The 25,375-nt window shown below is 36.9% G+C and overlaps 1 protein-coding gene and 2 long non-coding RNA genes across 5 annotated transcripts in view; 2 read left to right on the plus strand and 1 right to left on the minus strand.

The window, feature by feature from the left end:
• Positions 1-350: 350 nt before the first annotated feature.
• Positions 351-1,125, plus strand: LOC149896390 (uncharacterized). Its single transcript, XR_016458379.1, has 2 exons — positions 351-664; positions 742-1,125. It is a non-coding gene; the product is annotated as an uncharacterized LOC149896390 (long non-coding RNA).
• Positions 1,126-2,648: 1,523 nt separating this feature from the next.
• The window catches only part of LOC149896391 (uncharacterized), a 32,132-nt gene continuing 9,405 nt past the window's right edge, over positions 2,649-25,375 (minus strand). Inside the window, exons 3-5 of one of the 3 annotated variants that reach the window (XR_016458384.1) lie at positions 22,157-22,721; positions 14,442-14,619; positions 2,649-3,312 (exon numbers count right to left, since the gene is read on the minus strand). This is a non-coding gene — a long non-coding RNA (uncharacterized LOC149896391). Of the gene's footprint in view, positions 3,313-14,285; positions 14,620-22,156; positions 22,722-25,375 lie in introns of those variants that run through there. The other 2 variants (XR_016458383.1, XR_016458382.1) reach the window with 2 other exon arrangements.
• Positions 10,984-13,673, plus strand: LOC149896392 (uncharacterized). Its single transcript, XM_090118379.1, has 4 exons — positions 10,984-12,726; positions 12,761-13,009; positions 13,284-13,363; positions 13,437-13,673. Exons 1-4 carry the CDS (start codon positions 12,456-12,458, stop codon positions 13,671-13,673), a joined length of 837 nt encoding a protein of 278 aa, XP_089974505.1. The 5' UTR covers positions 10,984-12,455.

The raw sequence follows: 25,375 nt of genomic DNA on the forward strand, positions 1-25,375 counted from the left end.
AATACTACTGACCAGGGCCCCAAGTCTGCTATTTTTTATAAATTCGTCATTCCAACACGATCCCATTGTCATTTTGATAAAAGTTTGTAATCTGCTAAATTCATAATGGTCGATCAGTGGTCGGTCAGTGGTCTCGTAATGGAATCGTGGCAGAATGACATTGTCGTATTGCCATTATTATAAAACCCGGTAGTAGAAATGATTTTCGAAAAACTACTACTAAATTTTAACATTTACTCATGCCAGATTTCATTTTTAAACATTTTTACATATTATTTAATAATGTTATAAGCTATCTGAAGTAGTAACAAGTTCGTAAATAGCAAAAACATTAAAATGTGTAACGCGGATAAAAGTGAAACTCAATAATGTTTTATCTGTTTAGCTGTCAAAGTCAAATGTGACATTACAATTCTAGCGGCCGGTGTTTAGCTATTTATTTTCATTGTGTTTTATTTATTTATAATATTGAAAAATGGTGCTAATAGAGCAAATTTCGGCTCTAATTGATTTTTTGGAAAACCACCAAGACCTGGCGCTTGGCTACTGCAGCCGCACCAATGAAGGGCGAAGTTTAAGCAAAAGATATTGGATGGAATGCGCCCAAATTTTAAATTCCATATCGGTGGACTGCCCCAATAAAACTCCCGCAGAATGGCGCACAGTAAGTACCTATATACAGTATTATTTAATAATAGGTATGCAAAATGTATCATTAATATAATTTTTGCACTTTTTTAGTTCTACAATGAATACAAAAGCAAAACCTTAAAGAAAATTAAATCACAGAAGAGTGAAATAAGTGCAACAGGTAAGCAATTCTTTTCTTCTGGCAGCCTTGCTGAATTATAGTGGAAAGCATATAGTAATAATATTGTATAAATTCCGCCTCGGAAATATCAATAAAGGGGTTTGTACTAATTCTCGTCAAGCGACGGGCTCGACGACGTCTTTTGCATTCCGCCCGTCTTCTTTCTCTAGCATCCACTGCGGCTAGCTCGAGAATATTTGCTCGTAGTGAATACATTTCTCCACTCAATATTTCACAAAGTACAATACAAACACGATAGATAACAAACTCTTTTCGACAACCGAGCTATTATAAGCAATGACTGCACAATGACGATACAATGGTAGGTCAATGATCAAAGGAACTGTCAAAATTTTAGCAGATTACCCCATACGTCAGTCATTCATTTGTCATTATGTACGAGATTACCATTCTAAGCCATTTCTTTCAATGGAATGTCAGTGGTTGACCATTGGAAAGTCATAATGACACCATTATAATAGTAGATTACCAAACTTGTCAAAATCAACAATTTTGAAATCAATGATAGACCATTCTGACACTATTGTAATAGCAGACTTGAGGCCCAGGACTTGGAAAAACGAAACTTTGAGAATGGAGGCACAGTACTGAGTAATATTTGGAGCCAATTGGTCATTGATGGATATCCTGTGGTTGCCAAATATATTATGCCTACAGAAACTAGACTGGATGTTGAACAGGCTAAGGCATTGAAACGTGATGCGATTTGGTACGCAAATCATGTCCGGGAATCACAATATTTACTGCAAATTGTAAAATTTGAAGTGGTTTCGTGCTGTGGTGTGCAACGATCTAGCCTTCGGCGACTACTACGAGAGGGTTTTTTGCCACCACCTGTTTTAGTTAGACAGACGTCAAGCGGGTAAAATAACAACAGAAAAGGATGATATCGAAGGTAAATTCGCTCCACTATTACTTCAATTATCTTTAAAACTGAGCGCGTCATCACATTTAAAGCAAGTACCGTATGATAGTTACTGCCCTAGTGTTGAGGGATACTTGTGTAAGCGATCTTGCGGCTTCTGTGGTCTATATTATGCATCATATAAAGCCACTAACCAACACAAACAACTTCATAAACTTCAATGGCTCAAAAACTCATGTTTGGATGGCCCCTAGTTTATATCCCACACAAGATCTTCAATAGTGCAGGGAAGAGCTGTCAACTTGGCCAGAGAGACCCGACCAGGTGATAATACCAAAGCACAGAACAACACTATGTAAAAAAATGCATATATCATGGCCATGGTCATAAATATATTTAACGCCTTACCTAAAAATATAAGAGAGCTACCGTTAAATAGTTTTAAAAAACTTAAAACTGGTTAATTGATAAATGCCATTATAATTTACTTTTCTTTCATTTCATTTCATTCATTTCATTTCATTTCATTTAGTCTCTAGTCGATATTTATCGCGTCAGTATTCATTTTATCAGCGATGGAAGAGGACGCGCATTTTGAGGCGGTGGGGCCCGCCGTACCTCAAACGAACGATCAAAAACATTTGAAAGAATTCATACTTGTGTTAGAAACACTACCTGAGATATGGGACAGCTCAAATTAATACAGTCTTAATAAAGTGAAAAGGGCGAATGCCTATAAGCAGCTGCTTGAAATTTTTAAGAAAATTAAACCAGGCGTAACCACTAAAGACGTAATTGCAAAGATTAACTCATTGAAATCTAACTACAGAAAATAATTAAAAAAAAAATAGATTCGAAGCGATCTGGTGCTGCAGCGGAAAATGTTTATAAGCCAAAGTCTTGGGTATTTCATTTGCTGAAATTTTTTAATAAAAATGAAAAGATGTGGTAAGTTTTTTATTTAAAGCATGCCATGCTTTCTGATACATTAATATTTTGGCTATCTCCACTTGACGAAATATAAAAGTGTGGTTCTGTTTTAAGTCAATAATTATGTAAATAACAATATGCAGTTGTCACCTTTGCAGACTTTGCAGGTGTTAGCCATATAGCTTTTTGAAAAATACCGAACTTGGCAGCTAATATGCCAAATGCACGCTCAACCACACCTCTAGCTTTTGATAAACGGTAATTAAATGTTAGTTCCTCTTTTGTAGCATATTTTAACGTATATGGTTTCATCAAATTAGGCCCAAGGGCGAAAGCCTCGTCTGCTGTAAATACAAATGTTTCTGTAGTATTTGGCTTGGGGCCGCCTCGGGCAAATTCAATTTTCCTGTTTGATAGGAATCCCAAAATTTGATATAAAAAAGGACACCACCATCGGAAACTCATCCATCGCAGCCGACATCAATCATAATAAATTCTTTATTCGCATTAACCAAGAACAATACTAAGTAACGTAACCTTTATAATTGTAATAAAGAGATCCAGAATTGGGTGGATGTTAAATTTTTATATGCTTTCCATCAAGCGCGCCAAGACAGTTGTAAAAACCATGCAATGTTTTGAAGTCCTTTGCGATGTCCATCCATTCTTCTTTTGTTGTTGGCACCTGAAAAGTATGTCGATTATAAGTTATAGTAAGATTTTTTTTCAGGACACATTCTCTGAATTGGATAATTCCGAAAATGAAGAAGAACATAGTGAGCCTTCATTTTATTCTATAGGTGAACCTGCTCCACCATCAAAAAAACTTAAGAAGAAGGGACCAGTAACAAGACAGAACGAACTTCTCGAAAAAGCTTGCAATTATCTGTCGTAATCATCGCAACTACCTGTGTCTCCAACAGTGTCATTGCCAAATATAGATCCTACTGCTTAAACTCAAAGACTGCTCGCCGAAAAGGCAGTAAACGAAATTCTTTTCGAGGCTGAAATTGGGACGATAAACAGGGACTCAGTAAAAATTAACACTAGTACTCTATATTAAAAAAGGAAAAACATTCTGAGACACCCTTTACCATCCCTGGTGTTACGGAACCATCCACGTCTAATAAAAAGAAAACATTAGTCGTCATCGTCAGAAGAAGTTGTCTTTTAAATGTCTGAATGCCTTTTTAATGGTTTCTTCTGCTGCTATGAATTTCCGCGTTATTTCGTCCAAAGAAATTATTAATTTCAGGATCAGTGAAGCATATTATTCTGTATTTATATTTTGTGCATTTTAGATCTTGGCCAACACTAAACTCCCTCTTTCTGGGCGAAATATTCTGGTGATGAAGCTTACACTAGTAGCACGGACAATTATCATGTGTAGCAGTGAGCATACTGCTATGGCAGCAGATTTGAGAAATGGCCCGCTTCATGTATACGGAGTACATGAAAACTGTAAGGATTACTACTGCAGTATCAATAAAACATTAACATATGGAAGTGAAAAGACGGAAGAAAATCATGTAGAAAGTCTGAAAAATAATGCTCCAGAGGCTCTGATTTATGCAGCCAATGAAAAAATTGCTTTGAATGCAGGTCGTTTGTCTAATGAGACAACAATTGTGGCAGAAAACTTTATGAGCGTAATAAACAAATTCAACTGTGGAAAACGAATAATTTGGGAAAAGGCGGGTTCTTACCAGCGGCGTGTTCATGTGGCAGGTAAATATAGAGTAATAAGAGTCAGAAATTATTAGTACTAGTAAGAAATTCTTTGATTGAGTTTACCGACGACTTCGCGAAACTGGCTCTGTTTCGCGACGACGTACGGACTTAGGAAGACCACGTGTCATTGATGACGACCAGGAACAAGACAACAAAATCGTAGAAAGGTTCAGAAGAGACCCAACCACTTCGACCAATATTGTTGCCCGTGAACTGAGCCTAACTCAGTGGAAAGTGTGGTTTACTGTTCATACGGCAGGCCTGTATCCATACCACTACACGCCGGTACATGTAATTGAAGAAGGAGATCCCGCGAGACGCATGGACTTCGGCAGATTCATGCTCAATACAGATATCGAGGACCCGAATTTCCTAAAATTAATGTTGTGGACAGAGGAATCCAAATTCGATAAGGAGTGTTTACTCATTACCATAACGCACACCATTGGGCTCCTAAAGAACTAGGCAATCCAAATAAGAAAAGAGTAAAGGGGCCACAACGACGTAAATGCGTGGATGGGCATCATTTCCAACTATTTGATTGGGCCTTACTTTCTTCCAGACAACCTCAATGATAAAACTTATGAAAATTTCTTAAGAGGTGACTTAGGTGACCTACTAGATGATCTCCCATTACAATTAATGCGAGACATGTGGTTTCAACATGATGGCTGCCCTGCTCATTTCAGAAGAAGCGTTAGGGAATGGTTGTACACTAACTACCCTAACAAATGGATTGGACGAGGTGGGACTTTACCCTGGCCATCCAGATGTCCCGACCTGACCCCCCTGGATTTTTAATGTATGGCGGCACATGAAGTGCCTCGTTTTCAGTGAGCCCAACCCCATATCGTCAGTGGAAGTTCTCAAAGAAAGGATAATTAATGCTGCTAACAACATAAGGAGAAGCATTAACCACTGGTGTAGTGAATAGTGGCCTACATGAAAGAATGAGAAAATGTGTGCGAAATACAGGTGTGTCCACCTGTATTTCGCACACATTTTCTCGTAGAACATGAACTACAAAATTTTATTCAAAAACATTAGGTGAATAAATGTTATTTTGAACTGATTTATTGTTTCATTTAGCTAACTACAATCACCGACGATCTGGGGGCCTAGACAAAAACCAAGCGTTTTCAATGCAAGCGTTTTCCACTCATGCTAAGGAATTGACATTAGCGTGTTGAAATTGGTAGACATGCTACACATGGAACGCTGAACGCCCATTCCGCAGCGTTACCCGAAACACTCTATAATTAGTCTATGGAATAGTGTGTAGCAAGTGTCAACTGTCAATAGTCAATTGTCAAAGAGTCAGTATCTGTTACTGTCAAACGCAAACGCGCGCTTATAAATCAGATAAACTATAATACTACTTGTTCTGTGATAAGTCGAGTCGAGTCCCGAACAATTGAGTTTGCTAATAGAATTCATGGAAAGCTAAATTTTTTCCGAAATCTGTCATTTATTTTACATTTTGTTATTCTTATGAAGAGAAACTCGACACTAATCTTATGAATATTATTTTTAGCCACGGTGATCTTCCAAGGCCACAAGTTAGACTTCAAGGAAGGGTAAGGGGTGAATAGCAAACTCGGCTAATATTCTCACTGTACACTAATCTTATGAATATTATTTTTAGCCACGGTGATCTTTCAAGGCCACAAGTTGGACTGCAAGGAAGGGTAAGGGTGAACGCCTGTGGCAAGAATAAGCCGAAATGTTAAATTTAATGGGTGGAAATGGTGTTAACAAAACTCCTGACAAATGGAAAAGGGTAATAAGATAATTAATTACTAAGCAAAGTCTGCTGTTGCTTAAGTACTTAACAGAGGCGGCGCAAGGCGTGGGTGGTGTGGGCGACCGTCCACGGCCTCCCGCCCCTTGGACGGCGCGTTTTTTTAGCATTTACGAAAAATCTTTTAATTAAATCCGTCTTTTTGCATCATCCCTTAGGGGGCCTCGCATAATATGGACTGGAAGACTAATATTACCCTTATAAATCGGGATATTCATGGCACTGGTGGTGGGCCTGGTAAGGGGAAACCATTGAGTAGACTTGAGGAGAGGGTGTTAAGATTAATTGGGATTACCGCAATTACTGGAACAGAAGCCATAGAAGAAGCAGGTTTCCAAGTGAGTGAACATTCATCCTACTACTATTATAAAGGCGAAAGTTTGTAAGTATGGATGTTTGTTACTCTTTCAAGTAAAAACTACTGAATGGATTTGAATGAAACTTTTCACAATATAGTTTATAGATCAGAATAACACATAGGTATTTTTGAGGTTTCTAATGTGAGGTCGTAAAAAAAACACATTTTTTGCGCTTAGATTGCAAACGCTGACTGAATCCTACAAGATAGATCAAAACAATGTACTACAGTATTGTACAACTTAAAAAGGTCTTCAAAAAAGTCCGTGATGGTAAATGTTTATCTCTTAGGAATAACCCACAATAACCATTTTTTATCCTTTACTTTGTACGAGAAATAATGGCTTATTTACGAAGCGATTTTAAGCAATACAGTATTAATCCTTATCCATTTAAGTATCTTAAATACATTGTGCATTTAATAAAGATCAATATGGCTTTTTACAGCATGTAAATTAAATAAATATTTTCGAAGATATCACAGATTTAAAATGCAGAGTCATAGCAATTTCGGCGATAAATACCGTTTCGGTGATAAATACCGGCAGCGGTGCCAGGCGAACGGGGCGTGGGGGGAGCGGGGTAGGTGCGGTGGGGAAGAAGTGGCTCATCGCGAGTGCGCGACCCGAACGCGGGCAGACGCGTGAGGGCAGACGTCGTTGACGGTTGTGTCCGTTTTGCGAATTTTCAAGGCACTAGCGATTTGATAAAAACGTATGGTCGCCTACTTTATAAGTAATATAGGCCTAAGGTTAGTTATTGCCAGGTTTCTTTTTGGTTAGGAGTTACACGTATAAAAAGATACTTCAATTTTACGAATTACTTCATTGATAATTCAATTACTATACAGGGTGTAATCGTTAAGTGTGCACAGGCGATTTTTCCGTAAGTATTACAGATAACAAAAAACTTTAAACTGATATCGAAAGTACTTAACCTAATGAGTAAAATTGCGGTAATAAATTTTTAAAAATAAATCGAGAAATATCAAAAAAATCATCTTTAAACATTAAGTATGAAATATGAATATCCCATATACATTTAATATGAAAGATTTTAGCTTTCTTTTTCTTTTTTTGGTTTTCTGCTTTAATTACTTCGCAAATTTGAAGTGACATTTTCCACGTTTTTCCGGACATTTTCACGCATTTTCCGGGAATTTTCCGGACATTTCCCAGGAATTTTCCAGATATTTTCCAGGCATTTCCCGGATATTTCCCTGACATAGCCTGTAAATGTCTGGAAAATCCCCGGGAAATGCTCGGAAAATCGCCGGAAAATGTCTGGGAATTTCCCGGAAAATGTCTGAAATATCCGGAAAATTCCCGGAAAATGCGTGAAAATGTCCGGAAAAACGTGGACGTTCTACATGATCACAACGTTTTAGTGCATGAATTTAAAATGGCTAAAGATAGAGTGACTAGCGATAATTACAAGGTCGTGATACACCCAGATCGTGTACCACGTGGTGAACATGAAAGACGATTCAATGCCCCGACCACAAACGAAATAGCTGCCGTAGTAGTTAGTACTGAACAAACTGCGTCTCGGGACATTGTTATTCAGGCGCACGATGGCCGGCTTACTAGAGTTCCGGACACTCATAGATTTTATGATGCTCTCGAGTACCCGATAATTTTTTGGAAAGGACAACAGGGGTACAGTTTTGATATTCCTCAGACAAACCCAGTTACAAAACAGCCTATACCGAACAAAAAAAGTGTCGTGCAAAGACTTTTATGCGTATCATATGATGGTACGGTCAGCCAAGAAAGTGGTGTACCAGTTTTGATTTAGTTTCCCGGTCATCGAAAATTACAACAAGGTTCGTTATAAAAAGATATTACTGAAAGAGACAACATTATCATGACGTAAACCTCTATGTATTTAGTATTCATACGTCATATGTCACATATAAGTACATGACATTTTAACCTTTAGTATAAATGAAAAGGACATTAGTTTCTACAAAGCAATTGAAATGTTTCCAAACAAAAGTAATAAAAACAATTTTAAATAGACAACCGAATTCATTTGAAAAAGAAAACTGACAATTGACATTTTGTCAAATATATGCAAAAAATCGATATATTTTCCGTGTTATTTTTCAATCAACTGCATATAAAATCATCTTAATGCCTGCCAACTTGACCATTGCCGAAAGAGCACAAATAATTGCCCAATTTAATGAGGGAAGCAGTATCAGTGCGATATCCCGGAATTTGAATATATCGAGGCATTCTGACCGCTTTTGGATTCGTCGTGAAAGAGAGGAGGGAAGTTTGTTGGATCACAGAAGAAGTGGTCGCCGGCCTGCACTCTCCAATAACGATAGAGAATTCATGAGACGGGAATATGAAATCAATGGTTTTAAGCCCACAAAACATTTTGTGGAGATGTTCGATGTGAGTGCCCAAACAATAAGGAATCATCTACATTACATGGGGTTGCACCACAGGCATTACGCCAAGAAAATATATTTGACGGATGCTCACAAGTCACAGACTTGCTCGTTTGAACTTCGCCAGAGAGCACTTAGAGTTTGATTGGTCTAATACAGTGTTTTGTGATGAAAAAACGTTTAAATCCAGTCAGCATGGACGTCTTCACCTTTGGCGATATAATTCAACACGGTATAAAAATGATCATGTAATCCCAAATAGAGAATCAGGTCGAATTTCCGTAAATATTTGGGGCTGGATGAGTGCGGATGGTGTAGGAGAATTGTGTTCTCTACCTCCTCGAGCGACGGCTGTAAATTATATCGACGTGCTTCAAAATGCAATGCTACCGACAGTCCGTAATGTTTACCCGGAGAACGAAGTGCCACAATTTGATTTTGTTCAAGATAATTGTTCAATTCATAATGCGAGGATCGTAAGAGCCTGGTTTCGTTCACACACTGACGTAAGGGTAATTCAGTGGCCCTCAAGATCGCCGGACCTCAACCCGATAGAAAATCTTTGGGGCCTTATGGTCCAACGATGGTCGCATCAAAATGAAAGAACCAAACAAGCTCTTATTAGTCACTGTAATTATATTTGGGAGGAAATGCGGGGAACCGATATTTGCTCACGGCTTGTTGGTTCAATGAGGTCTCGTCTTTTAGAGGTTATAGAGGCCAACGGCGGTTACACCCGTTTCTAATTTTTAAAAATTTTCAATATCTTCTAAATATTACTATATATGCTATGTTTTTGTTTGTTATAAGTATTTTAAAATTGATTGTAGAAATTTAATAAAAGGATAAATCTATTTTTAGCTTGTTTTTTATTGATATTGTAATTACAAGTTTACAGAAATTGTAGGTTTGTGGATTCGCCTTGTGCCTTTAATTTTATGTAACTTGTTGATTACAATTCTGAATTCGTAGATACAATTTTGTCATCAAAATCTACAGCCCCCCGCCGTTGATTTTACGACGTCATTGGTTCCATCAAGTTCAAACTAAGAACAGCTGTCACGTTACAAACAGTAATAGTCGTTATCAATAATCAGATAAAGACAGCAATAGAAGTTGTCAGATCGATCTGCAAGCGAAACTAATCTTTATCACCTATGAATCTGCAAGCGATATTCAAACTTAGGGTGGTATACTACTTCCTACTACTACTACTATAAATATAAAAAACTTGAGATACTTTATTAGATGATATGCGTAGCACAAAGGGTAAAGTATCTCAAGTTTATTTATCAATCTTTACTTTTTCATGCCTAAAACCCATCAATTTTGAGATTAAAACTTGTTAAAATACAAAAATGGTGTAGCCTAAATATGAATTTACAAGAAGAAACAATCCGAATTAATACACCTTGTTAAAGTAAATACGTTTTTATCAGTGCTACTAGCGGTCCGCCCCGGCTTCGCCCGTGGTACCTACCTACATGTTTTAACTATCCTATCTCTCAAGTTGGATCGAACTGCACATGGTGTGCGAATTTTAGTATCCATTCCATCCATATCCAGTCCATTGAGTGGACTCCTTTCACCAACAAAAATGACCACAAAATCGACTGTGAAAAAAAAGCAAACAGAAATATACAGGCCGAATTGATAACCTCCTCCTTTATTTTTGAAGTCGGTTAAATATCAAAAAGGTAACAGCCCTATAGCTATAACAGTGCTTACGGCGGGGGCACCGCAAAGATTTCACCGTGTCAGTGGGCACACGAGCGGTGCGGCGCCGTAACGTTGTTTTGTCGCAGCGGCGCCGTAGCAGCGTTGGACAGTCTGTTAATGAAAAGCGAGCGTGTCTCCTTCCTTGTGACGCAAAACAACTGAGCGGTGCCGCTCCGGCGTCGCATCGCATTCACCCCTCCCCGCCTCGTCTCGGTGGTTGCAAGTCCGGTGCGGCGCCGGAGCGCATCGTGTGACATGCCACAGATATTTCTATGTAAGACGACGCAGCGACACCGCTCCGGCGCCGGACCGCCGCCGCAACGCATCGTGTGCCCCCGCCGTTACGTCAAAATTTCATCGCAGGGGCTTAGTTTCCTAACTGTATGTACGTAGTATATATCTGTCAACTGTGTTATCGTGTTGCGGAAACGTCAAAATATCATTGGCGTTTGTCAAAAGTGGCACTTGTCTACCATTTTGATGAACATTTTTGTCGTTTGCGTGTCACGCTCACTGCGACGTTCCTTTCCGCAAGAGGAATATTGACTTTCTCTACTATTTAAGCAGCAATCACGTGACTTCTGGTTAGCAAATGTCAACTCCATACAATTAGATTTTTCCGTAGGCGTTAACGCTTACAGAAAATGGTTTTTGTCTAGGCCTGCTGTACGCCAACTATGAGTTGTGCGTGAGTGACTTTGTATGCGAACTAGCGTTAACAACGCACCGATTACGTTATTTTCCAAACAAAAGCCAGTAACTAGTCACACTCAACTTATAGTTGGCGTACGGTCATTATTTGTACGATCGACGATCTGAACAAAAAAAAATTCTATAAAACTTAATGATCTCCTAGGTCAGGATAGCGGGACATCGATGGATGCATGAAAGTCGTACCTAGCCGAGGGAGGCCTATGTTCAATAGTGGAAGCCAGTTGGCTGAAATTATGATGCTGAACTTAAGTCAAATTAATTAGATTAAAATAAGCGTTATTTATTTTGACTGCCATGTAGCCTTAGAAACTAAGTTTCAACTTATAGAGGTTATAAATACCCTAAAGTGTTATACCTCGTTGGACAGCCAGTTTTTTGTATATGGTGCATGTACCTAGAACATACTTAGTCGTCTAGTAGGGACACGGCTTTATAAGAACTACTAATATTTTGTTGTCGCCATATACCTACGTACAAAAGCCACGCGGCTTTATTGTTTTGATTTAAAGCTTTTTTCTTTTTATTACAGAAGATAACGAAGAACCTTATACGTTGATGCCTCTGGAGAAGCTTTCTTCACCTTCAAGCGATATTCAGGCCATATTGCATCTCATTCCACAAGATGCACAGTTTTTATAATGGTCTGATTAGTGATGATGCAATAGAAGACGACATAGATGGACTGGACACGGTGGATTTCGAAATTCAATTTGATGATAACGTCGAATAATCGTCCTCTAAAAGTATTTTTTATATATATTTTAAATTAAAGCTTTATTACGATATTATAAATACATAGTTTCATTTATATCATTAAATCCCTGGGTTGTGATTCTTTTTTGTATAAGAGAAAACCTATCTATTGATAAATGTTAAAAGGAACCACATGCAGATTTTTTTTTTATCTAGAAAGTTTAAGAGTATTCAGAACAAATTTATATACACATACTTAAATAAGTAACTTATCAATGAATTAAAATAAAATAAATTTTAATTTCACTTCATCTAACAGAGCTGCAAATGTTTTTGTTATCTCAGAATCTTGATATCTCAGAAGTGGGTGTTTGCTGGGTGGTTCCTTTTTGCTCAAATTCGGACAATAATTATGGAAAATATCGCAAAACGTGAACGTTCCACGAATTTCAACAAAAGTGAAGTGAGATCGTTAACCGAATTGGTTGCAAAACATCGCTCGATAATCGAAAACAAGCAGACCGACGCGATAACCAATAAAGAGAAGGAAGCAGCGTGGAATAAAATTAGTTTGTTATTGAATGCCGTTACAGGCTTTACAGCGAGCAGTACTAAGAGCTTAAAGCTAAAATATGAGAGCGTTAAAAATAAAAGAAGAAAACGATGGCAAAACATCGGCAAGAGCTCTATAAAAGTGGTGGCCGTCTTCAGCCCTAGATTTTACGGATATTGAGGAGGTTATGGCGATATGTTCCAATATCACTAGGCTAGATGCTCGCAATGACAGTGACAAAATTCCAGGTATGAAGTCCAAAGTTTTCAGCTATTTTTTATTCATGATACTATTGGGCAGTGATGTTGTGTCGATAAAACAAAAAGTAATAACGCGCTACATATATCTTCAGCATCTTTACGGATCATCTTCAACCAAACCTTCTGCATCATCAACCAAAACTGAAAGAGACTGTTAAAGTTATCCCGGAAGCATTGCCACTGCAAACTTTAGAAAATAACATAGTAGTTGTACCATGTGATGTCTATAATCCTTTTATTTTAGATGAACTATATAATTCAATATTCATTATATATATTACAAGTTTTATAGGAAAAATTTAATAAAGAAACTGAAAATGGTAGGTGTGTTAAATTTAATTTTTATGCAGGATTTTCCTGTTATTTTTTTTTAGCATACTATTAGTTTGTATGAGTGAAAAAATAAAAGAATTTAATTTATTTTCAGACAAGAGATGCTTTTTACGCCTATCAACTTGTACAGGTACCAGATATGGAAGTGGAACAAACCGAAAAACGTATGTCAACGTGTTAAATAAAAAATATCATATTTTCAGAGATTAATTGGTCTTCATGGAAACCAAAAGCATTATAAACTAAGATAAGTCCATGTTTAAAACCAAACCAAAAAATTACCCAAGTAGGAGTGACTGCAAAACTGGACCAATTAACTAAATCTCGCTTAGAGTTAGTGGAGCTACAAAAAGAAATTGCCATAAAAGAGCATGAATTTGTAAATGAAGAACACAAATTAAAAATTCTGCATCTGCAGCATGATGACAGAAAAAAGCAGCAAATGCATGAAGTTCTAATAAGTCAGCTCCGTAAAAAGGTGTAAATATCCAAGCAAATATTTTGGATATTAACCCATTGACCACCGTAAGGCCCGATCGGGGCGCGACACAATAGATTTTCTATTGTGTCTGTGATTCCGAGGACTGATGGATTAATAAATAATTAATAAATAATGTTTTTTTGTTTTATTTGCCTGTGTAACAGTACATTTATATCAAGGATAGCTAATTGTAACATAATATGGTCCACCTGTTGTAGTGGTGGTCTCTTTTGCCATATGAACATTTTCATCACTTGTCTGTCAATAAAGCGCGCTCCACATTCTCGGCAAAACTACACGAGACGGATACGGTTTCATGACATTTTTGTGAAGTGCAAATGCACTGTCTGCTAGTAATACGTAGGGTATATTTATGTCAGAACCTGGTAAGGGATCAGGTAAATTGAGTGCTTCTGTTGCAATTTTATTTCATAATATATATATGTGATATTTGTCTGTACTATGATTTAGATTCAATTTATTTTATGACATGTATTTAAAAAAAATATTTTACTTGATCTATGAATTGTGCTAAATAATGTAATTTTTAATAATTTTTTTTTTAACCTCAATTGTGCTGTGTACATACAATTTGGCTGGCATTTTACCACAACATGTGATTAAATTTGTGTATAATTAGTCAAAATTGTCAGCTGTGATGTGTACCTATTTAAATAAATAAATAAATAAATAATTCAGTGTCCCGAAAAATACCTCCATCACTCATTCGACCATTACTTCCTATGTCAGCAAAAATGAAATTGTAATTACTATCTACTAAGGCGAGGAGAACAATACTAAAATCTTTTTTGTAATTGTAATATTCCGAGACTGAATTGGCAGGGCATTCTATAACAACATGCTTTCCTTCTAATGATCCAATGCATCGGGGAAATTTATTTCTGTAGCCTTTTTCTATTTCAATCCAGTCTTCTTTTGATGATGGTATCTGTAAATAATTAAAATAGATTAGAATCCATACAAACAAATTATTTTAACAGGTACTTTGGTTTATTTGACAGATCCAAGAAACTGATTGTTGTCAAGATGACGTAGGAGGGTCTCAGGAATCAGTGAATGAAGACAGAAATATCACAATTCAAATTCCAAATTCAAATTCAAATTCGTTTATAAAAGAATTAATAGAAGCTGGAAAAACTATGAACAAAGCGCTTAATACTCTTAATGCAGTATTAAACCTAAAAAGTGAGAATAATTTTGCCCATCAAGAAGATGAATGCGATCTTTATAGCAGAATGTTAGCGAAGAAACTAAGAAAATTTCCGGAACATAAAAGAGTGAATGTCATGTATGAACTCGATTTGACGATCATTCGTCTACTTTCACGCAACACTTCACATAGACATGTTACAACACCTGCACCACTTTCTAATCATAGTTCTTAGTCTGAATCTATTTTCTATAGTTACTATAGTTTTTTCTATTAAATTGTTATAAATATTTTATGATAATGAAAATAATTATTTTTTTCTCTCAGGTAATTGTGATTATTGAAGCATTTTGCATTTTAAATTTCAAGTTTCAAATAATGAAGTAATTTTTACGTGCGATTAGGCTTGCCAGGTGTACATGTTAGGCTTTTTGCAGTCGCGTCCGGCCAAATATGTACGTGTTTGGCCTGTCCGGCTTTTGTCAGGCTTTTTGTCAGAGTGGCGATTCGTACGACGATGGGCGGACGAGCGCCCGACCTGAACGGACAAGGGCGAGCGGAGAGCAAACTATCTTCCGGCCCGCGATTCGCGCCGCGCCGCGCGTGGCGTGCGTGAGCGTGGTTACCCCGCCCCGCTGCTCGCACCGTCCGCAGACAGGTTCGCGCCCGTTAGTCTGCCCCAGGAACGCGTGGCGTTTGCGCGTGTTTGGCGTGTGTTCACGTACAATTAAGTATTTCAGTTAGCGGCGACCGTATTTTTGGTGAGTTAGTTTTATATTTTCCTATTTGTAGCATTAATGTGTTATTGACAAACCTCAAATACAAGTACAACATCTTTGTTTCAGATCTCTCTATTAGTCATGTCGAAAACAAAATGTATATTTTCTGACAGTTTAAAAAGTCAATACAAGATGTTCAAATCTGGCAAAGAGCCATGGGACGCAAAATGTGTAATTTGTGATCAAATAATTTCCATTGCTAATAAGGGCAAAGCTGACTTAGAAAAGCATTTAAATACCGAAAAACACAAAATGAAGATTCGTAGTACGGCATCTACATCAAGAATTGATATTTTCATGGAATCCAATGCGAACTTAAATCTTCAACGGAGCGTTCGGGCCACAGAAGCTACTCTGGTTTATCATACCGTTAAACATCACGAATCATTTAACTCACTAGATTGCACAGCTCCACTTTGCAAGAGTATATATCCAGATTCGAAAATCGCAAAAGATGTAACCTGTTCCCGCTCAAAAGCTGAAGCTATCCTAAAAAATGTTTTAGGCCCATTTGCCCAAGAAAATATGTTAAAAGAAGTGTCAAAAATCAGATACTTGAGCGTCTCCACAGATAGTAGCAACCATGGTGCTATTAAGCTATTTCCTGTGCTTATACAATATTTCAACCCTGAAAAGGGAGGAATTCAAGTTAAATTACTGGAGCTACAGGCCTTACCGAACGAGACTGCTGAAACAATATCCACTTACATACACACCATTTTGACGGACAAAAACTAATTGGATAAATTAATAGCTTTTTCAGCGGACAACACCAATACTAACTTTGGCGGTAGAGAGAGAAGTGGGACCAACAGCGTCTACAGTAGACTCAAATCAGCTACTCAAAACGATGATATGGTCGGTGTTGGATGTATTGCACATATCTTCAGCAATTCCGTACATCACTTCATCGTTTCACACGTTGGGTGTGAAATACTTCGCACCCAACGAATAGATGCCACATCACGATCACTAGATACAAATTCAAAATCTTCTACACGTTGGGCCCTTTTCGATGAACCACTTGTTCCTTGACCACTTGTATACCAACCATGTAATCTTCAAAAAAATTAAGTTATCACGGAGTTTCACCACTACATCAACTGTTGTTAACATTTAGGTTTTACGCATTAGGCACAATGCTAATTTCTGTAGCTGACTTTGTTGGAGTCTCTACATCAACAGCAAGCCGAATTCTACGCGATATATCATCAGCAATCGCCAGCTTCTATGATGAATACATTGCTGTTCACCAACAAAGTGCAGAAAAATTCTACAGAATTGCACGGTTCCCTCGTGTTCTTGCTGCAATTGATTGCACTCATATACGTATTCAGTCACCATGTAAGTTTTTGATAGCTCATTACACTTTTGAGTTTGTTATTATTTAATTACTCACCTAAATTATGGTTCCATGCAGGTCAAATAATAGGAGAAGAATTTAGAAATCGCAAGGGTTACTTTTCCTAAAATGTGCAAGCAATCTGTGATGCTGATCGAAGATTCATGAATGTAGTTGCTCGATGGCCAGGTTCAACACATGACGCCACAATTTTCAACAATTCTGTTCTTAGAGGTGTGTGCAGTTATGCTAATGCATTATGCTAATGCGTTAAAGCTAATGCTTTAACCATACTTATTTATCTTTTTAAAAGTTGTTAGAAGCCTTAAACTTTACTTTACTAATTAGTAAATATCTATAAACATATAATATTATCTACTTGTTTACAGCTCAATGTGATGCAGGTCTGTTTGGTAACCGCTGGATGCTTGGTGACAGTGCTTATCCAAATAGATCTCATTTATTAAAACCGGTTTTAAATCCTGTTAATGAAGCAGAAAAGCGATACAATGAAGCACACATAAGGACTAGAAATACCATAGAGAGGTAATTTCATAAACAACTTTAATCCCTAGGATTCTAAAGTTAATTCAATAGTTTAACTTGATGGACTCCAACACAATCTTAGTATAATAGGACCTACCTAGGCTAGTAAGGTTAGGAGCTACACAAAATTTTGTGTGTAGTGAAGCAGTTCACCGTAATATATTATTTCTTTTATTTCAGAACTTTCGGTGTTTGGAAGAGACGATTTCCTGTAGTGACTCTTACATTGCGCTCATCTTTACCAAAAGCGCAAGCAGTAATTATTGCCACTGCTGTATTACACAACATTTGCAGGAACTACAATTTACAAGAATTTTCTTCTGAAGTAAATTTACCATCAGAAGATACTAATTTTATAGATTTAAATAGTGAAGTCACAGATGTCCAACAAAGAGCAGTCCTTATTAGTAATTATTTTCAGTAGATTTCTAGTAAACTTATTTCATCATCATCTCAATCCTTAACAATGTCTACTCCGTTGAGTGAGCATGAGTCTTCTCAAAATGAGAAGGTTTTTGTTAATAGTTCATGCTGACCAAGTGCAGATTGGTTTACATTACGAAGAACTCTTTAGGCATTTGGAACCTGGGCATCATTACTTTTAATTTATTTTAAATGCTTGTGTAAAATATTTATAGTTGAAAGATAATTATATTATGTTTTAATTTTTGACTGACTTTTTGACAGTCTTAACTGTAACACTTCCACACTTTAAATGAAAAAATATTTAGAGCTGGTGTTAAATCAAACTCTCCCCACCATACACTCTGGCAAGAAGGAATAAAATTCCTGAAAAATATGAAATTTATAGAAAAAAGGAGTGCCACGGAAATATAATTCGATTAATAGAAAAAATTGTTCATGCAGGCCAAAATAATTTGAATGCCTAGACACCTACAGACAAAAATGAAATCTCAGCCTTCTCAGGTATTATCATTATAATGTCGATACATATTCTGCCAACTATAGATCATTATTGGTCCACTGATCCTTTTTATAAAGTCACTGAAATTGCCGAAACTATGCCATGCAAACGTTTCAAAAAGCTTTTAGAAGCTTTACATCTGAATGACAACACTAAAATGCCGGAACGAAATTCACTTCAATTTGATAAACCGTATAAAATCCGGCTTTTGCTTGATCTGGTCAATAACGGTTGTCAAGACGTTGCATAGCCTACTTCATCACAAAGTATCGACAAAAGTATGATAAATTTAAAGGCAGGTCTTCGATGAAGCAATATTTAACTGAATGAAATATGAAACTGATAAAACGTGGATTTCCGGCTACGTATTTCAGTTTTATATGTACACAGGAATAACTGACGAGACGGAAACTGGTCTTGGTGCAAAAGTAGTCAAAACACTTTGTCAGCCATTCATTGACAGTAATTTTTCTTGTCACTTAGCCTTCGATAACTATACGATATCAATCATATCCCCGAACGATTATGTCACGCAATCGTTTTGGGCTGCTGCTACAAATGTTGCATTTCGCTACTGAAGAACTTAATACATTAGATCGGCTTCACCGTATACGTAAGCTTTTGAATGATTTGAATGAGAATTTTCAAAAAACTTATACCCCTGCTGAAAACTTGTGCATCGACGAAAGCATTGTTCCTTTTCGTGGAAGAATTATTTTCCGGCAATACAACAAAAGCAAAAACGACACAAGTATAGGATGAAGGAATTCAAATTGTGCACTGTTCCCAGGTCAACGTATATGCCGGCAAAATCAATGAAACCACAAACAATACATCATCGAATATGGTCATGGAAGTCACTCTACACAGATAATTGGTACACCAGTTTAGATTTGGCTCGAAAACTCTTAGAGAAGGAAATCCACTTAGTAGGCACGCTAAGAAAAAAACAAAAAGGGGGCATACTATAGCAAAGGAAAGCACAAATGGTATATAAGAAATATATGGTGAAATATAATAATGGTATATAAGGTATATAGAAATGGCGAGACAAAAGGGAAGTTCTTCTTTTGTCGACGAAGCACTCTACGGGATTCCATACAGTAACCAAACGTGGAAAAATAGATTCAAAACCCAAAATTATATGTCATTATAATAGAGCAAAAGGGCCGTCGATTTGTCGCACCAAAGAACTGGCGATAGATCTTCTTTTTAATACTACTATGGTTAATGCTTAGACATTGTATTAAAATGTAACAATATGGAAGTATACAATAATAAAATGTTTAACAAGCTGATAATTTTTCAAGTCGGCCATTAAATGAATTCACAACTTGAATTGACTGTACTGTAGAGTTTTGCGAATGTGACTTAGCCTGTTATTCCCTTTGGCCCTTCACATTGTTGACGCCTTGTGTGTGATATTATTATACACACACAGACTCGCGTATACTCATCGGCTGATCGCCCCCCCGCCCCGCGCGCCTGATCCCGCACTCTCGGCATCGGGGCTAGTGCGATCACACGCATTAATTATAATTATTTATACTTATACTTGTCTGTATGTATAAATTGTCGAGGACATTAAACCTTAACAACTACCACATAAGCCTTCTTATTTCACCGGTGGACGAGACCACCCAAAGCCGCAACCAGCCTCTTCATTTTGGGCCTTACGAGACGGATATCAAAATCAGTACCTATACAGAGGAAGGAATCGCGCACGTGGCAGCCGTTTCGTCGGTGAAGACATACTTCAATGGGATATTAATTTGTCCTTACCTATAATTGGTGGATACATCTTTAAAATTTATATATTTCTAGATCTAAGCTCGCAAGATTTGTATGTATTTACTGTTGGTTTGGCTTAATAAATAAAAATAAATAAATAAATATTTGTAAGAACCGGGGAAATGGCAGTTGTGGATGTGGCGGACAACAGGACACATGTAGTAAGTGGTTATTAGAAAATCCCAGCATAAATAATATAGAACTCGTATTTCCAGTGACGGGGCATTCGTTTATGCCAGCTGACAGACAATTCGGGATCGTTGAAAATAAAAATAAGAAAAATGGAAGTAATATTACATCCGAATGAAATAACAGATGTGTTAGCTGAGACATCCACTCTGGTAAAACTAGGAACCGATTGTCTGATTTGGAAGTATGCCGTGAGAAATGTTGTGAAACAAACAACCTATGAAGTTCAAAGAATGTAAAAGATTTATTTTGAAGCGCTCCAAACGTGCTGGCAATGTCCTTGTCCGTGGAGAAACGCTTTATAGAAGCGATCTAGCAACATCTGCAAATGTTTTTTGTCTGTCAAAGACAAAAAATTATACAGATGATAAGCCCAGAGCTATTGCCGACAACTGTCCCAGTAAATAAGAATAAAATTAAAAGACGTCGAAATTGCTACAGAAACATTTTGGAAGTGAGTGGAGGCAGTTATCCTCATTAATGTTTTACAAAGAGTTATTAATGCATTCTCAACAAGAACAACCGGAATCAAATACTGCAGAGACTGACTTATATTGCTAAGAGCCCTGGAGGACGATATTTCACTTCCAATTTGACGAGGAAGAAAAGTTTTAACATTTTGACCATTTACGCATAAAACTAAACTACTTATCAGAATTCGACAAATGAAATTACTGCTTTTAATTCATTATTCCGCAACGCCGTACAAAAATCATGGAGACAAGGGGAAAAAATCTCTACCTGTACTTTCGAATTCTCATCTGCACTCAGTTGGACAGCTTACAAGTGACGGCATAGTGCTGAATCTTATTATTTTATGCCCTTATAATATAAGGTGGGCCATGCCAGTGCCATGCATTGGCTCTCATTGCTAGATTTAGATGGAATTAATTCTATTCCACCGTCACCTTTAGAGACCAGCGCTATCGGTAGCTCTTTGTTGCCGATACATAGCCCTCTATCAATTGAAATGTCTACCAGTTCGAATATAAATAATAGAGAAATAAAAGAATATAAGGGAAAAGGCCGATATACGTAATATACGTAAGTAGGAATGGCACTGAACGACCAGCTAGGACAATGAAACCTTTTGGTAATAAATGTAAATTCTACTGTCCAAAAAAGTTTTCTGACATACATAGACAACAAGTATTTGATCGTTTTTGGGGCATCGGGAGTAACGTAAGACAATGGGATTTTATAACTAAATATTGCAAAAAAAATCACCAAACGAAGGCGTACCACAGAAATGCCATCCAAAAGACAGAACACTATTACTTATAGTATGCCAACTGCGGATGTCTTTGCTGACCCTGTCTCTGTGTGTAAAGTCATGTTTTTAAACACGTTGGGAATTGGCGCTGGTATGGTTACAATCGCATTGAAGAAGGTTGAAGATGGAAATGGTGTAATAACACCCGATGGCAGAGGTGGCGCCAATAATCAATGATCAAAAAATAAACAATGATCAACAGCGTCTGTGACCACGTTATTGTTATCACCCGGTTGAATCACACTACGTTCGCAGTCGGACATCCAAACTTTATGTGGATGAAGGGCTGTCTTATAGTCGCCTGTTTATGTTGTATAAGGAGTGGATTCATGAAAATGCATCAAAATATAGTAATCCAGCTAGAACCGGCACACAGGGATACAGGGATATAGTAAATAATCATTTTAATATAGGGTTTCATGCCCCTCGTAAGGATCAATGCGATATATGCCACGTTTACAAAAACTCACCTAAACCTGTTCCGGAAACTGAAACTGCTCCCGGCCATAAGGTTTCATAATGTTTTCTTTAAGAGGAAACGCTTCGTCTCCAACAAAGTAATATGGCACGTTTTGTGTTTCCCAGGCAATGGTGAAGGCGCAGGTAAATTAAGTTCTCCTTGTTGTAAGGCTCGTCCAAAATTACTTTCTTGTAATGCACGTGCGTCACCATTTCGTCCATATTCTCCAACATCTGTGGTTAGGAATAAACCGTCGGCATCGACCACTGCCAATAAGATAATAGAAAAAAAACTTTTATAGTTAATATAACTAGAGCCGGAATTCGGTGCTGCTCTTATTCTTATGTGTTTCCCATCAAGACTTCCTACACAATTTGTTAGATTCCATAGTGTGTGAAAACGTTGAGAAACTTCTAACCACATTTCTTCTGTAAGTGTCGGCACTCGGCATGTATTCGGGCTGTAGATGTATCCAAAGTACCGTACAAGTTTCATGAACAATTTTACGAACTGTGCTTTGTCCTCTCATGAAATATAGCGCAAGTGACTTGAAAGAACATCCATCTGCAAAGTACCTAAAAAGTAAAAATAATAATATGTAGTCTATCTGTCATCGCACCAAAGCGGCAAACTGTAGGTTCGGTACCAGCCAGAAACAATAAAAAAATTTTTTAGCCCCAGTTTGTCATTTAGCAAGTATAACCCATCCATACGCCTCGCCCCTAATACACGTTGTATTTATTTATACAGGATGTTTTGTGACGATAAAATAGTAATATCCGATTCGTGATAGGAGAGAGGTATTTTAAGGTGCAACATCAGTGAGCGTTCCGAACTACACTTTTTTTAAAACTATTTTTTATTTTTAAAAAGTTTGAGACGATGTAATAAAAGTTTCACTTTAAAATTAAAAAATAGTGTAAAAAAAAAGTGTAATTCGGAACGCTTACTGATGTTGCACCCATGGTTGCACCTTAAGTAAGGACTCCATATGGATACTAGCGCCGTTGGAACTAACAATTTTTATGAGAAGTCGAAAAAAACGTGTGATAAAATATTATTTCATAGTCATGTAACACCTGTATACTTTAAAGTAAAAAAAAACTCATTAAAGTGGCCATCCTTAGATCTTATAGCCTATCTGATGCATCTTTAGAGAAAAGAAATGTTATGTTTTTGTTTTTTCTTTTACAGCAAAAGACTGCAAACAGCGTTGAAAGAATATTCGAGGCAGATACTCTAAGTTTAAAAAAGCACAATCTCTTCCATCCGGTTCAGAAGCGAAAATTACCAAAGAGTATTATCTGGCGCCCCATTTGCGTTTTTTTGGATGGTTTTATTAAGTCGCGAAAACCTAAAGGCAATATTCAGAAAAATAATGACTCGGATTCAGAGTCCGAACGGTCAGTGTACTCTTCAAATACTACAGCATCCCTGGGATCTGAGTTATCAGGATCTGATAAACCCCAGAAAAGGACATTAAATGACGTTAATGATGTGGCCTATGAATATTTCAATCGGAAAAATAAATATGATGGTAGAGAAAATAATTAATATTTTAAAGATGGACGCCCCGGAGATAAATGGTATAAATTGTTTTTAAAAAGACACCAGAAGCTCAGCGAGAGGACGGCTTAAAGTATCACTGCAGCTCGAGCAGTTGTTACCGAAGAGTACATCAGAAAATGGTTTACAGATTATTAATTAGAAAAACTTATTTGACTGAAACTGGTTATGAAAATATACTTTTGAATCCCAGCTGAATCCTTAATGGTGATGAAACCAGTTTTAGACTTTACCCTCAAACACTCGGTGATTGGTCCAAAACGCTGGAAAAATATATATGATATTAAAAGGGGCAGTGAAAATGAAACAATTACCGTTTTACTGGTTTTTTCAGCAGCCGATGAGACTGCTACACCAATGGTCGTATTTCCATATTCTCGAAAACCACCGAAAGAAAACGACTCATGCTGCTGAACTTATGGTGCATCAAACCCAGAGTAAGAAATTTTATAAAAAAATCCAGCAGTGCACCCAGTCGTCACAACAAAATTAGAAAATTCTATCAATTTGTTTTGATTATATGGCTGTCATAGATTTACCAGTTCAAGATGTTTATTACTTTAGACAGCTGTCTGTAAATACATTTGGTATTTGAGGCCGTCAGCGCAGAAATGGCCTAACCCACATTTTACTTATTTCTAGGTTATATGCATAAACATATTCGAACTTCATATTTCTACAGGGCAAAAATGGCCTATCGATAATTTTCCACGCACATAATAGATGGCACCAGGCAAAATGTTTTTGCATAACTAATTACTTCATTAACTCGCGGCATAAGAACCAGATGAACGTATCTACAAAAAAAAAATAAAAAAAAGTATTTTTTTTTTCATAAAACGGTTCACAATATAGTCCTTTATGAATTGCCAAAACGACGTTACCTCAATATTTATCAAATTCCAAAAAAACAAAATAGCTTCAAAATCATTTTCAATGAAACCAGTAAAACGTATTATGAATACCGTTTTAATAGTTCTAATTATCTTCCTACCTCTTTAGAGCCATGGAAACGTTTCTCTAAAAACAATATTATTTTAATTCTTAGAATATAGTTTGATTGGCAATTATATTATACGAACCATAAGAACGTAAAAGCTTATATATGTTGTTTTGGTCATTACAAAATTTTGTTTTGATGCTTATTTTAAAGAGCCAGTGTAACGTTTGTGTATTTACGTTTTATTGGCACAAATATTTTTGTAAGATAAATAATATAAGTTGATGGCCAAAACGATGTATTACGATTTACGTTTTTGTGGCAGTACTATTTGGTTTGATTATTATTTTAGTCCATTGACAAAATATAAACTTACGTTAGTTTGGCATCTAAAAGTTGATGTAAGGTCTCAACGAGTTGAAACAAACAGTGCGGAAAGCCCCCTAATTTGTAGTTAGGAAACTACTTTGTTTTTGCGTTTTCTTCGTAATAGTGATTTCAAGTAATACAGTGATTCAATAAAATGAATAAAAACAATAGAAATTGGAAGATTTTGGAATCGTTAAAACGAAGAGAATCATCTCAGGTTCACGACGAATTCCATCAGATTTTTGAACAGGTAAGTTATCTATAATACCTATATTTTATTGAAGCCTTGAAGCCTTCAATATACCAGAGATTAACCAAAAGTATTTTGAACCTGGGCACAGTCAAATGGAAGCA

Source organism: Colias eurytheme, chromosome 29 (assembly GCF_061535395.1).
Source record: "Colias eurytheme isolate Ceu_HAF_F1 chromosome 29, ilColEury1 Martin Lab GWU primary, whole genome shotgun sequence".
Classification (NCBI taxonomy): domain Eukaryota; kingdom Metazoa; phylum Arthropoda; class Insecta; order Lepidoptera; family Pieridae; genus Colias; species Colias eurytheme.

What these genes read in the sequence shown, in the direction of transcription:
- LOC149896392 (XM_090118379.1), top strand. Translation starts at nt 12,456, where the DNA reads ATGGAAAATATCGCAAAACGTGAACGTTCCACGAATTTCAACAAAAGT. An exon ending in ATGGCAAAACATCGGCAAGA is followed by an intron (nt 12,727 to 12,760) that starts GCTCTATAAAAG and finishes CTTCAGCCCTAG; the next exon opens with ATTTTACGGATATTGAGGAG. An exon ending in AACCAAAACTGAAAGAGACT is followed by an intron (nt 13,010 to 13,283) that starts GTTAAAGTTATC and finishes ATTTATTTTCAG; the next exon opens with ACAAGAGATGCTTTTTACGC.